Source organism: Poecilia reticulata, chromosome 9 (assembly GCF_904066995.2).
Source record: "Poecilia reticulata chromosome 9, P_reticulata-male-v2, whole genome shotgun sequence".
NCBI classification, from domain to species: Eukaryota; Metazoa; Chordata; class Actinopteri; order Cyprinodontiformes; family Poeciliidae; genus Poecilia; species Poecilia reticulata.
The window spans coordinates 14068206-14082498 of NC_088838.1; the positions used below are offsets into that span (position 1 = coordinate 14068206).

The following is a 14293-nucleotide window of genomic DNA, read 5'->3' on the forward strand; positions in this document are numbered from 1 at the left end:
TTTTTTTTTTGAAGGGGTGGTCAGAGTGTCAGGAAGATTGCACACATAGGTTTGGTTTCTTGTGGATTTGAGCTATTAGTCTTAGTAAATAAATATGTGCCAATATGGAGCCATCAGGCTGATCACTTCAGATTAACTTCAAATTCACTTGTCTTTATTGTTGCTGTCTTTTGTTTGCTTTTAAATACCCTAACAATGTTGGGCCCTTTTGCAGACTCTGATCTCATTCCTACTATGTCAGCATAGCAGATGCAAACTCAGAGATGAATTGACTTGTTGAATTTAAATCTCCATTAAAAACACACTTTTACTCTCACTGCTTCTAAAGAATCTGAGAAAATGCCAGTGACCAATATTTATATTATCTTTTGTTCTTTTGGTTTTACTTGCTTCATATTCTTCTCATTACCTTTTGTAGATATTCTGTGTTTGCTCTCTTTATGTTCTCTTGGAGGTGTCTTTTATGTTAAGCCTCACAACACTTTGGGCAGCTTTGATGTTTCTTTAAAGTGCTATATAAAAAATGTGTATGGTGTGCTGCTGTGTTGCAAGGAATCCCTAACAGGGTCTTCTGCATGATTATACAACTCAAGAACTCAACATAAGGCGCCCTTCACATTACAATCCTGACATCTATTGAAGCAATCAGCATTTTTAAAAGGCAATTCATAATAAGATCATTTGGCTTTACCCGGGATGATGACATCCAATTGAAATATCATATTTTATCCCAAAGAATAGAAAGTTAAAAAAGAACTGAACGATGCAGGATTTAATCTGGATTATAGGCTCTAAAATAGTGGCCCAGGGCCTGCAGTCAGTTTAATTCCATCTACTTTGAAGACTTCCATCAACTCCACTTAAACTGGCTTCTCTGGTCTATCTGAACAAAGAGAAGAAAAAAAACATGTTGCAGTACTGCAGAAATGAATAAATGTTTGTCTTTTAATAGAACCGTTCTTCATCTCCCTCTTCAAATGAACGTGAAGATGACAGCAGCACATTGTCCGTGGCAGACTGTCTTTTTCCCTCACTTTGTTTCTTCTGAATGGGAAATAAATATTTCACCCTGCACTCTCAAGCCAAGAGGAGCCGGCTGTCAGATTTGATTATTTCTCACAATGAATTATAGTTGCATTTCGCAGATGTGTTTTAGATGTGCAACGCAGGTGACTAATGACCCAGCTCACCTTTGCAGGAGACCCTCTTGCCCAATTTGGCAGAATTAGAAGGCGTATCATAAAACAATGCTTTGTAAAGCATTCCGCTGCTGTTGTTATTGTCCGTGTCGTTCGTTTTATTTTTTCAGTGACTGCTGCAGATTTAAATCCAAGCAGTGCGAAGTGTTTATGAATGCAAATTTGTTTGTTGAATGACTGACTCCCATTAAGACATATCACATCGTAGTCATTAAATGGTCACACTTCACCTGAGGCACTTATTGTTGTGCTTAATACGCAAACCCTCATCGTCGGAACAACAGCAAATTAAAACCTTAAAAACGTCGCAAAGAGGAGAATTAATGAACAAGCACCTCCGATAACAACAGCATGTTTGGGGGATATGTACTGGAGACAAGGTGGAAGAGTGAGAATGGATGGCGCTTTCTGGGAAGGTTGGTGTGTGTCAGTATTGATGCACTGCTCAGTGCCTGTCTCACTGCAGCATGGTGTTTAATTTATTGTAAAAACGGTAATTAGGAAACAATAAGACGTGTGATTACTCAAGCAGGAAGTTTATAATTAGAGAGGGAGCTGTTAGGGACATTTTGGGCGGCCTTGTATTCTTAGACAACTGTGGCTGGCAATTAAAACCTGACAAACTTCCATGGCAGATAAATTGGGGGAGTGTTGTTATGGTATGAGTTCTCTTGGCAAAAGAAAGCCTGTCCAAAGCTGTAAATCTCATACCGACCAGCAAGCACAATGTAGTAGCACAAGGCATCTGTATGTCTACACATAACAACAAATGATATGGGTAAAAGTGCGCGCCAGATGTTTGATGGATGGATAGACTTTATCATTTTTTTACAGAGTATATGCTAATCTGCAGCCTGGGGCTGTCCATGTCACTCATTTGGCTCCTTTATATGCTTTACAATATCTTCAGCCAATATAGTTGCATAATTATTCAAATGTCAGTGTCAGTTGTTGTTGGCTTTAGCATTTAGAAAGTAAACATGTGGGCGAAAGCGCAGTCCTTTGAGTATTTTAAGGGTGCTTCCAAATGAGCTTCGATTGATTTTCAGCATGCATGACTAAGCCTCTTTTCCCGACTGGACAGAGTTCACTTTAAGGTTTTTAAATGTCATAATTTCTTCATTCATACAAACAAAACAATGATTCTGCCTAGAAGTTTAAAGTTCTAGAAGCAGACTGTACCGTAGAGCCTAATGTTTCTTGTTTCAGTGTTTTATTGAAGGGTTTTAACTTTTCTTTTCTTTTTTTTTTATGTGTATAACAGACACTTGACACCCATAGAAATTTTGACGCAATATGTTTTTGTTGAACAGAAAAGCTTTAAGCACTTCAGAGGACTATTGACTTTGCTTAGCACTATGAAATATATCATAAGTGAAACGCTTAAACTCCTGATTTGTTCCCGGCCTATTAGCAAACTTTAACGTTGTTAAACTATGTTGGAGAATTGACAGAAAGGGATTCGTCCAATAACTGGTGGGTCCAGTAATGTGTGTTTGAATGGGTGAATGACTGATTATACCATAAAGCGCTTTGGAGTACTCAGACTTGATCAAGCGTTATACAAATGCAGCGCATTTATCATTTAACTACGACTGTACAATCCCATTCAGATGCTTAACAAGAAATATTCTTTATTTCTGAGGAAATTTTGTTCAGCTTCATGGAATGTGTTTATGCCATAGAAACTGTGGCTTCTCTTTCGTAAGGTCTGAGTAGGACCTTAGTTTTCTTTGTCTTCTTTTAACTGTAAGATGGGTTAGCAAAAGGATATTGCCAAGGTCAGACAACCAACATAAAAGCTTGGAGTTTGGTTTGGTATAAAGTAAGTAAAAAGAAGAAGGAAAATAAAGACAGCATCAAACAAAGCTTTGTGGAATGTTTCATGTTCTACAAGAAGATATGAATGGCTGATATGTTGTTTGCATGCGTTTGAAGAAAGATGAGATAGTTGGGGGGAAAAATGGAGACACCATTACTGTCTGCAGTCAGGAACAGTAGGCTTGGTGCTGCTTTCTTTTGTCAAATGATTTGCATACGTGGGTAATGCCAAGAGGAAGAAGGCTATGTCTGCTTTTGTACATGTGTAAAACATTGTTCCTTTTCTGTCAGTTATGCTATGTAATTCAGATATACTAAAGAGAAGACATTCTACCACATGATTGCTCAGAATGAGGGATTGCTGCAAAGTTGGCTCCATACCAGGCGCTCAAAACTACAAATTCTGTACTGGCTACAAAAAAAAAGAAATTTGTTCACTGAAAAATCTGCAGTAATCTACTCTTGAATATATAAAGAACTACATCGTTAAGGAAACTGAATAACATGCTATGCTAAACACCTGCACTGTAGATCCTTGTGAATTTATTCATTTATCTCAAATGCCTTTATATTTTCCTGAATTCCACCTTTTACAGTCTATACAGGCTGCCATCTTTCATGGAAAATGTTTCTACAATTAGTTAATTGATGAATAACGTTTAACAATTTAATGGAAAAAAATAATAATTTCAATGGGATTTATTTATTAATTTAACATTTTCATACAGGTACTTCTGTAACTTAAAAAAAAAGAAGCTCATGCCTTCGTTGTGAACCTTAACAATTAAAAGAGTGTACGTATTTTATCGGTATTATTAAGCACTGATAATAACGACAAGAATGATTTTTATTGATTGATATCTACCTTCAACGACTGCAAATGTGCAAACCTGTATCATTTTCTTCCAAAATGACAACAAACAACTGTCTCTGCTGAGGAACTTTGTACAGGCAGGAGTTTGCAGGAATGCCAAAACAAATGACATTGTGTTTTTGTTGTGTTATGCTAGCGTGCTGCGCTGTGTTCAGATCCGTAGCTCTCATCTGAATTCAATTGAGTGCAGCGGACCTGAACACAATCCTGATCCCTGCCTGCGCAGCAGATTATATCAGGCAGGAGGAGACTCAGGCTCACTGTTGCCCCCTACAGCTCAGTTGTAAATTGAACTCTGTTCAGTTTAAATTGAAAACTTGCCTCTGTGGCTTCTGAGTTGATCAAATTTTGCTGCCACTTCATAAACATACATCGGCTCATAGCGAGTGCTAATTTCCAGCTCTGGATATAACTTAGATTGAATTGTAATCTATTCCCAAAGCAGACTGCATGATTGTGTTGCATGAGAATGAACTGAGTGCCATGAATTGAATACAAAGAGTTAATTTTACATAATAAGACATAGCCTTTGTTTATTTTTGTAGAGCACCAAAAGTTAACGTTGTCATAAACTGGTGCTATTTAAACAAACTGCACTCAAACAAAATTGAATCCAGGTCTGACAGTGGAAATCGATAGCAGCTGTGTACCTTTAGGAATCACATTGTGCTCAGTAAGATCAAATTTAAGACAAAAAGACTATCTTTTTTTTATTTTTTATTTTTTTAGGAATTCTTGTGTCTTTAAAAATGGGATGAAATGAGAAGTTTTTACAGCCCTTATACTTGCAGATCCTCTGGGGAAGCTGCAGCTGTCTGCTCTCCCTCGTAACCTTTGTTTATTTTAAGCTCTGCTGAACGGAACGGAGCGTGGACAGCAGCTACGTAACTCAATTACCCAATAACTTGCCTTGGGAAATGAAGCCCTGTTTACTGTAAACTTGAAAATGAACTGATTGACAATAAAAACTGATCTCGGCAGGAGGAGCTGGTTCGATGAAAAATCACATATAACCCTATAATCACATATTTGTTTGTGCACCTTTTAAATGTTTGAAACCCTTTTTTTTTTCCTGCGGTTGACGAAATATGAGCGAACGAGTGCATGAAGCTGGCTTTGTTCTGTCACAGTGTTTGCGTGCATCTCCTGCTCGTGTTCAGTCACCCGTTAATATGTGTGTGTGTGTGTGTGTGTGTGTGTGTGTGTGTGTGTGTGTGTGTGTGTGTGTGTGTGTGTGTGTGTGTTACTCTTCTCCCAGGCCTCTGTATGGATGTGTGGATATTGGCTGCAGACAGCGATCTGGACTCATGTCAACAGGCTGCTGCCACACATCACTGCCCCTGCTAATTAATTGGCTTTTAGTTGAGGATGTGTTTGGTGCATTGTCAAGTTACCCACTGCTGTCCCCGCATACATTTCTCTGTGGTAGCATTTTATAATACTATTTAGCTATAAGTGATTTAGAACTATTAATGAGGATTTATAGTGGATGAAGGAGTGGCCAACCATAATTAAATATTTGTTTTTCTTTTCATGTGCTAAATTTCTAAAATGGACAAAAGCGCATTTTCAATACATTGCAGCATAACAGAACAGTAATCTTATTTCAGTCGGGCAACTCATGCAGAAAGTTTGTCCATTGTGGAACAATGAAGGATATTTCTATTCTATTTTTTTTTATTCTCACAAATTACTTGCATGCAGAGAGACGGATGGTATTAATTTAGATTATTATGGTTTACAGCTAATGAAAACCCAAAATTCAGGCTCCTCAGAAATGTTTGCATGTTATGTTTTTTTTTGTTTTTCCCAATAAATTATCTTTAATGACAATGTTCTGTTATGGCCATGTCATAACCTACATAGTGACAGGGATGTTGTTAAGCAAACTTATTGCCACCATTGACAAGAAGGATGAGCTGAAAGTGTTCATTGCTAAAGAAGCTGGCTGATAAAAATGTAAATGGAAGTGTGATGGGGAGAAAATGCACAAGCAACAGGGATATACCTGCAGGCCAAAGAGGGTTGTAAAGAAAATACTTTTGAAGATTATCTTAGAGATTCACAAGTTGAATGTTGCAGCTAGAATTTAAAAAGTTGGCACACAGATTTAACCAAATTCCTAGTTTTAAATCATACCTGCACCAGTCGATGACAGAACTGTTCCTCAGTGGTCCAAAGTCCTTTTCAAGTCAAAGTCAACTTTGCATTTTTTTGGAAAATCAAGTTATCACATCTCTGAGGAAAAGTGTAGCAGAAGCACAGCATCAGATCTGCTGGGAAGTTTCCCATTGCAGAAACGATTAGATGAACCATTGCAACAGAAGGCGTTGGTCCACTCTGCTCTATCAAGTCCAAACTTATTCACATCAGCTCACACTGCAAACAGTACCGTCACCTGGTTTACTAATAATGGTATCACAGTGTTCGGTGGCCAGCAAACGGCCATAAAACCCAATGAGAAATCTATGGATTATGTTCAAGAGGAAGAAAAAATACACCAGAGCCAAAAATGCAGACCAGCTGACTCAAGCTGGGCAGTGCAAAAATAATTCACGCAAAAGCAACATAGTGTACAGCACATAGACATACAGTCGGTTGATATTTCCGAAAGATAGTAAAATGGTAACATTTTCTTAAAAACTAGATTTTTTGTTGTAATTAATTAACATTAACTGAAATAAATAATAGACCATACTATCTGTGTAATGAATAGATAAGTTTTTCAGTTAATTTATTTTCTGAAATAAATTAACTGAGCATTTTATTCGCTACACCTTTACATAGAACTCAGCTACCATCATAGGACTGACTACTCTTTTCTTTTTTTTTACTTAATATACTGTATTTCACCACTCTCTCATTTCTGAGATATGTTGTTGTGATGTAAGATGGGTGGAAACATCTGGGTAGAAGCTTTGTGTATGTGGAGAAATGGACCAGCGTAATCTTTGCAAGGGATGCTTTGGTGAAAATGAGGGGAGCAGAAATGGTTTCACGTTCCTTATGAAGTGTTGCTGCAACGCTCTGCTGGACTGAAAATGGTGCCTCAACAAATTGACCAGGACTTCTTTAACTTGAGGACAAATGGTAATGTTTGATATTACAAGTATCCCTGGAAATGGGAGCAAAATTATTACAAATGCTAACAGCTTCATGGAGCAACACATAATGGAGCCGACTGCAGAGTGGGTAACAGGGAAACTCTGGAGGCCAGGAAATTTAATATCTGAACTCATTCTAACCTTTCTCTGCTTTAACGATTGCAGTGTTATGAATTACCTTTTCTAGTTTCTACCCTGAACAACAACAAAAAAAAAATCTCCTATGCATAAAAAGAAAGTGCTTTGATTTCAGATAATACCTTGTTGAGAGTATTTTTCTTTTTTTTTCTTTTTTTTGGTCGTGTAAAGTAGACCTTATGAAATATTGAAATTTCTGAGCTGCTGCTGGCTCCTGTAATGTAAGTTTGGCTTCGTAGCATGTTTTGCTTGTAAATAAAGTTGGTGATGAAAGCTTTAAACGCTGTTTGGAGACTTCCTGGCACAAGCTAAAAGGACTGAAAAACGAAAATGCAGACAAGCCGCTTTCCTTTGTTGCCAATTTGTTTAAAAGAGAAAGGATCACACTAAGCTGCAGAAGCCTGAGAGATTCTATGCTGTAAAAAAGTTTTGTCGCCTTACAGATTTCTTTCAGATTTTTTTCTTTTTTGTCAAACTTAAAAGAAATGTTATCAGACAAAGATAACCTGAGAAAAGTTCATTCATCAAGGAAAATAGTTAGAAAAGCTAACCTTTTTGTTTGTGAAAAAAGTATTTGTCCCTAAATCTAATAACTGGTTGTCCCATCTTTTTGTGAAAACTGGACATTTTGCTGTGTTTACCTCTATTGCTCTGCTGCACAACCCAAGTGAGTCTGAACTTCATGTTACAAACTGGCAGTCGGTCAATTTCTTTAAGAATATTCAGGTAGAGCGCAGAGTTCCTGGTTCCGTCAATGGCAGCAAGTTGTTCAGGTCCTGAGGCAGCAGAACAGTTCAATAAATTATAGCACCACCAGGTTTGTCTACAAATCGTAGGGCACTTTTTGTCTGAAATGTGGTGATAGGTAAAAGCCAAATACAAATGTATGTAAATATGTCTTCCAAAAAGATCCACATTTGTGTTTTCAGTAAACAGAATACTTTACAAAAGATCATGCAGATTTTGTCAGACGGTATTTTTTTGGTCAACAGTGATACTGAGCTCAAAACTCACTTAATTTCTTTCTTATTGTCAAATCCTGAACTCTGACTTTAACTGAGACAAGTGAGGCCTGCAGTGTTTCACTTTTTTTTTCCTTCTTTCTAACCAGAAAATTTTATACTTCACAAGATCTCAAGAGCCGAACCCATAGGAAGTCTCACTGCTCCCTCCTACTGCAGCTTTTGTATATAATAGTTGTCCAACACCACACAAAGAAGTTCTATGTTGAAAACAAAATACAAGAACTTATTTTTGCAGGATGAATAATATTTTCAATATTCTTTTGGAGTAATTTTGATAGATTGGCCCCCCGAGAGGAAGGTCGCAGTTCCGTGTTTCCTCCAGAATAAGTCTGCATGAGGGCAAATACTTGTACATAAGACTTTACTTCATGCAACAAATTTAAATATGTTTGATCAAATTGATGTTCGTGGCAAGTACAATCTTCCATTAATAAATATAACTTCTCAGTCGGAGTCTCTTCTCTTTTCCACCTCTATCCTACATCCTTAATACCCGTATCAATTGTGAAAACAGGAAAAAAAAAAAAACAGAACAAGTGTCTGAGTCATGTCTAACCTTTTCAAATCTCTCCTCCTCTCTGTGTCTTCCTATCTGCACAGATTAGTAAAGAAAGGAACGGTGGCCTGGCCCTGGGAGAGGATCGCTCTTCCTGTCTGCATGCCAACGTCTTGGCTCTGCTTCCCAGCCCGGCTTTGGCTCTGATTTTGGCTCAGCTTGTCTTGTAGAACCGCCAGGAGGAGGAAAAAAAGAGGTCATGCAACCACAAGCTGATCCCAAAAGCAGAAGGTGTCATTTCTGAGACTCTTAATAGGAAGGCCAAATCGCTGGTGACAGTTGACGCTGAATGAAATTTGTAAAAGCGGACGCGATAGGAGGAAATTAATAACATTTCAAAACTGAGAGTTTGAGGTATGTGTGACGCATTTTCTGCGCAAAAGGCTTTCTAAAGGACCTTTGTAGAGAACGCCAGTAAGACCACTCATTGACTGTCTCATAAAAACCCTGAAACTGAAGTTGTTGATAAGACTTCTTCACTTAAAAAAGAAAAAAAAACAAAAACAAAACAAAACAAAAAAAAACAAGTGAACATCAACGCAAGAACAAGAAACTGAAAATGAATTGTTGTGGAGAAAAACCGGGAGCATGAAGTATATATAGCAAGGGCAACAAAGAAAGAGACTTTTTTGTTGTTGTTTTTTGCCATGAATTGGCAAAAATCTTTACGTGAAAGACCGGAGCACAAATTTAACGGTGTGGATGTAGAATGATTACATTCTGTCTTTTCAGCGCTAGTGTAAACCTTACAGACTGTAAAGCCTTCTCAGTGTTCTGTGTGTTGGTATAATCTGTGACCATAATCAATCTGCCGTACGGAGCTTTCATTTGGTGCCGCAGTATAATCCTCAAGCTGATGGCGTAAAAGAACTAAAGCTAAAAGTTAATGGTTCTGTGCTCATTTAAGGTACTGTTGTTGACCATGGGTGTTCACCATGCGTCCACCTGCAAATGTGTGTATAATCCAGTCTCTATGTATATAAATAGCATTTTCTTTCATGTAACTTAATGATATCTAGTATTTTGAAAAGGACATTATTGTATGCTAAGACTGCTCATTATGGGTGCTGATGGAAGGCCTTCATTATCTGCATTTATATTTGTCTATTAAAGTTTAATCACAAATGTATAAAGCGATGAGATTAAATGAACTCAGTCTTTAAAAGCCATAACTCTTTGTGTCCTTATCATATTTTCTGAGTGCAAAGCATTTAAACATTCATGTTGTACAAAGAGCTCTTTAATGCATTTAAAATGTTGTGTTTTTCATGTTTTGCATCAAAAAAAAAAAAAAAGCTGGAATAGCAAAACAAACAGGGTTTTGCTAGCCAAGTTCTGGGTCAAATATGGACTGAGAAAATTCTGTGTTAATTCATGAATAATTGTCATATATATATATATATATATATAGAGAGAGAGAGAGAGAGAGAGAGAGAGAGAGAAGTATTGAGTTGAATCCTCTCTAAAAAATTGAGAGGAAAAATACAAACAAAGCAACAGCAGAAGTTACAACAAAAGAAAAATTTGAAAGTTGCTAATTAGATCCAACGCAATCCATTACCATTTAAAGATTACATAAAACAATTGCACATTTCTCCCAGGGCAGATTTAAGAAAACTTTGAAGATAGTACAGGATTTTAAAGACTGAAAATCAAAGACATTGTGCAAAAAATATTAAAAAAATTTCACCCAGGGGTCTGTATTCTTCAGATTGACATGTCAAATAAATACTAACATAAAAACAGTGTAAAATAATGCTCTATACTCTATATACTGACACAAATGCCTGCATACTTTAGGTCAAAACATTCTTGTAGGCAGCCAACATTTTAATTCCAGTGCACCATGACAGACAGAGGTTTTAAAGTCAGATGGATAAATGAGCCACAGACGTCTCTACATGTTGAAGAAAACCTCTGGTTTTACTTTTTGGGGCTTGTATGAACTTGAATATATCTCGTAGTTTCTATACTGCATACATATAGAATAATTTCATAACAAATGTATTTATTTGTTTATTGTTCAAATAAGTCTAGTCAATATTACAATAGTTAGTTAACGTGTATCGGCGCAAAGTCTGATAAGATTGCTGCTGTACTTTTTAAATGACAACCTCTGAAGGATGCTGAGGTTCTTTCATAGACTTTGACCCAACATTTGGTTATGATTTTGTACATTATTTCCAAATTATACACAACACGGAACAGGGTTAAATAAATTACACAATTATTTTTTTTTGTGTGTGATCAAATAAGTAGTTTCATTTATTCTGTATTGTATAGCATATCCACATTTATAAAACGAAAGCTCATCTGCCATCTGTAGACGGAGTTTGAGAGTTTCAGCAACAATTGTACTCAAGGCCATAAATCTGTAACTCACTGTATAAAGTAAAATTATATAGGGTGTATAAACATAAAAATACTGCAGCTATTCCACTTGTGGAATCCCACAACGGTCCCTATTAGGAGCGACTTGTCAAGCTGTCAACCTATCCCTTAAATGGGTTCCCTTGCTGACTAAACGATGTTCCACGTGGGAAGGCTTGTTTCATCTGTTCACTGGCTCAAACAAAAAGAGCTGTTGTTTTCAACGACGACAGAAAGGATGTCAAAGCCGAACTAAAACGCCTTCATTTGTAAGAGAAATTAAAAAAAAAAAACAACTGAGAGGCAGTGTGGATCCAGTTTCGACATTCATTTAGAAACCACTGGCATGATAAACAAGGAGTAATATTTTACACAATTTCACGTTCTTTCCAAGGCAACAGTCATACACTTTCATAGGGGCTTGTCGATGACAGATGTATTTTTAAATGTTTACTCCTACACTCGTTTTTTTTGTTCCCCCTCAGAGTGAATGAATGTTTAAATTTGTTTCTCACAGATATTTTTTATTTTTTTTTTGTAGAAATATTTACATCTTCAGGCAAGAGATTAGCATAGCGCTGAGTCATGTAAATGTATACCATGAAACCGAGCGGTCTCAAATTAACAGCTGATTAAGAAAAAAATGTTTACAGTCTGTCGTGAATGAGGAGTGCTAAATTAAACCCTGCCGAATGTGTTATTGCACAATGTGGTTGATCCGCGGGATGGTGGGCTCTGGAAGAAATTACAGTCATTTCTGGATGAGCTGACTGGTCTGGGCTTTAGAGAATATACAGTAAAACTCGAAACGCTTGAGAATGTAATTAAAGATTTCCTCATAAGCTTGGAACAGTAACATCCTGTTTGATGTTTTGGCACATTTCCTTTGTATTTCATTATTTATCATTTTTATTTAATTGGAATAACACCAAGAAAAAAAAGTGCAACTTGTTCCTATTTAGGGCATGTCCACCCATTTTAACTTAAGTTTATATCTCCGACTACCTCCATCTGAAAAAAAATAAAACATAAAAAAAAAAAACACGTCAAAGAATACATCAGCGCTTTGTTCCAGTTGTCACTGCACTGACAGTATTTACATGAAAGTAAGTCCACATCCCACACACCTATCAAGCGGCTCTCCTTTTATCTGTTCCTGGCAATGCTGCAGTCCTTTTTAAATTATATTATACCCCTTAAAGTTTACAGCACATGCTGTTCTATTTCATTTCCCAAGACAGGGAATACAGATACAGCATTTGGCTAAGTGAAAACAGAAAGTGGGTCTGACCATGAAAAAAGAGAAGAATTCAATACTATTTTAGTTTCAACAAATATCCAAACATCAACACCGAATGTCAGGCTCACTGCCTGAGATTCTAAACTCTAAATAAATGAGTATACCAAGAGTTTCTTATATTAATAACATTTCATGGGTAAAAATCTATCAAAGGCCAAGCTAAGCTACCACTTATCCAGCAGGAACAGCCTTGGTAGTCCGTAATGCAATAATATAGTCTAGACCCCAGGAAAGACAACCCCAATATTTTTCTTTCTAGTTTTTTTTTTTTTAAATATATATTATTATTTTTTTATCCAAGAGGCACAGCAACGTTTCACAGCAAGTGAACCTGATAGGTTTCATTTGCATTTTCTTTTGAAATTACAAAATATGCTTTAACTCACTCCAGGAGAATGTCTCGGTTTGGCTTGACTCCACGGCTCCTTTTTTATACCTTCAGTCACTTACATCTCTATATATTTTAGATTGGACATGAATAATTTAGTGCTTAGCAGAGTGCACAGCAGGATCATTACAGGAAGCCAAGTTGTAAACAAACTCCAGTATTTGTACTGGGGTGATAATGAGAGTCTGATGGTGTTTCTGTGTAACAGTGCTTCACAAGATTATTCATCTCTTCATATTTTGCCATGTGACATGCACAAAGTTCTGTGTTTTCATTTGAATTTGATCCGATGTACCAACACAAAGAAGAAATTAATTGTAAGGGAGGGAGATAGTTTTCACTTAAAAAAAAATAAAAAATACAATCACAAGAGTGACTTGCAAATATATTCAGCTCCGTCTGTCAATATTTTATAATGAGACCTATCACTGTTATTACAGCTGCAAGTCTTTTTGTGTTTTGTCTCTTCATTGGGCATGTAAATTGATTTTTCTCTACAATGCTTTGGCAAAACTAAACTTATGTAGAGTATTGTTGAACATTTTTTTAAGTCTTGCCACAGATACTCATTTGGATTTAGGTCAGACTTTGTCTCGACCATTTGAAGATAATTCGAAAGCACTTTGACTTCGTGACTTTGACTTGGGTTGATGTCCAGTTACAAAACAAATCTCCATCCCAATCTCAAGTCTGTCACAGCCTCAATCATATTTTTTACAGGGTTATCCCATATCTCACTTGAACTCTGAATCAATATCTTTGTCACTGTTATAGTATGATACTCCAACTCCCATGCTTCACTTGTGAAAAATTGTTAAAGTCGATTTTTATGGCTTTCTTTGGAAAATGGCTTCCTTGTTGTGGTTCTTTATCGGACCATATTGACGACGGTGGCGAAGATGGTCGGCGGTGTCCCCTGGTTTGATTCCCGCTCTGTTGTTGTGTCCTTTGCAGAGACACTTCACTGGACACTGCTGGAGGTCAGAGGCACCAACAGGCAGCCGCGCCTCTGTCAGTGTGTCCCAGGGCAGCTGTGGCCAATATCAAGTGGCTTCCTACTATCAGAGTGTGAACATGTGTGTGAATAACTGAAAGTAGTCTAGAGCTTTATGAGATCCTATAGATTTGATAAAGTACAAGCCATTTACCATCAAATGCCAGATTTTTGTAGTGCATAACAGGCAGATTCACACACACAACTACCCCAGTTATTCGTTTTACTCGTTATGTGACTTTATTTATGGGAATCACAGTTTAGCAGTATATGCACACCTCACCAAAGACTATTTCTGAAAACATGTGATATAAGACATCATTCCTTCCATTTTGTGCAGCTTTTGCTGCAAAATACTTCCTGCCGATGAATCAAGTTTTGATTCTGTTAGTTTGTTGCTCACTTTTTGGTTAAAAAAATAAAAAAAATATCTTGCAGAGTGACTGATTATACAGTCGGCTTCCACAAAGGCATTCAGAATTGGCAGATGAAGTAAAGGTTCTGACATGTAGAATAGGCAAATA

The 14293-nt window shown here is 36.9% G+C and overlaps 1 protein-coding gene and 1 long non-coding RNA gene across 2 annotated transcripts in view; one reads left to right on the forward strand and one right to left on the reverse strand.

Annotated features, from left to right (window-relative positions):
- The window catches only part of LOC103470484 (GDNF family receptor alpha-2), a 68680-nt gene extending 58791 nt beyond the window's left edge, over positions 1 to 9889 (forward strand). The window contains exon 8 of the mRNA XM_008418951.3: positions 8762 to 9889. Within this exon, the coding sequence (XP_008417173.2) occupies positions 8762 to 8887 (126 nt within the window). The 3' untranslated portion in view covers positions 8888 to 9889. The remainder of the gene's footprint in view (positions 1 to 8761) is intronic.
- LOC103470483 (uncharacterized) lies at positions 758 to 8808 on the reverse strand. The gene is made up of 3 exons (XR_534497.2): positions 8718 to 8808; positions 7778 to 7912; positions 758 to 883 (listed from the first exon to the last, which is right to left on the reverse strand). It is a non-coding gene; the product is annotated as an uncharacterized LOC103470483 (long non-coding RNA).
- Positions 9890 to 14293: the final 4404 nt, after the last annotated feature.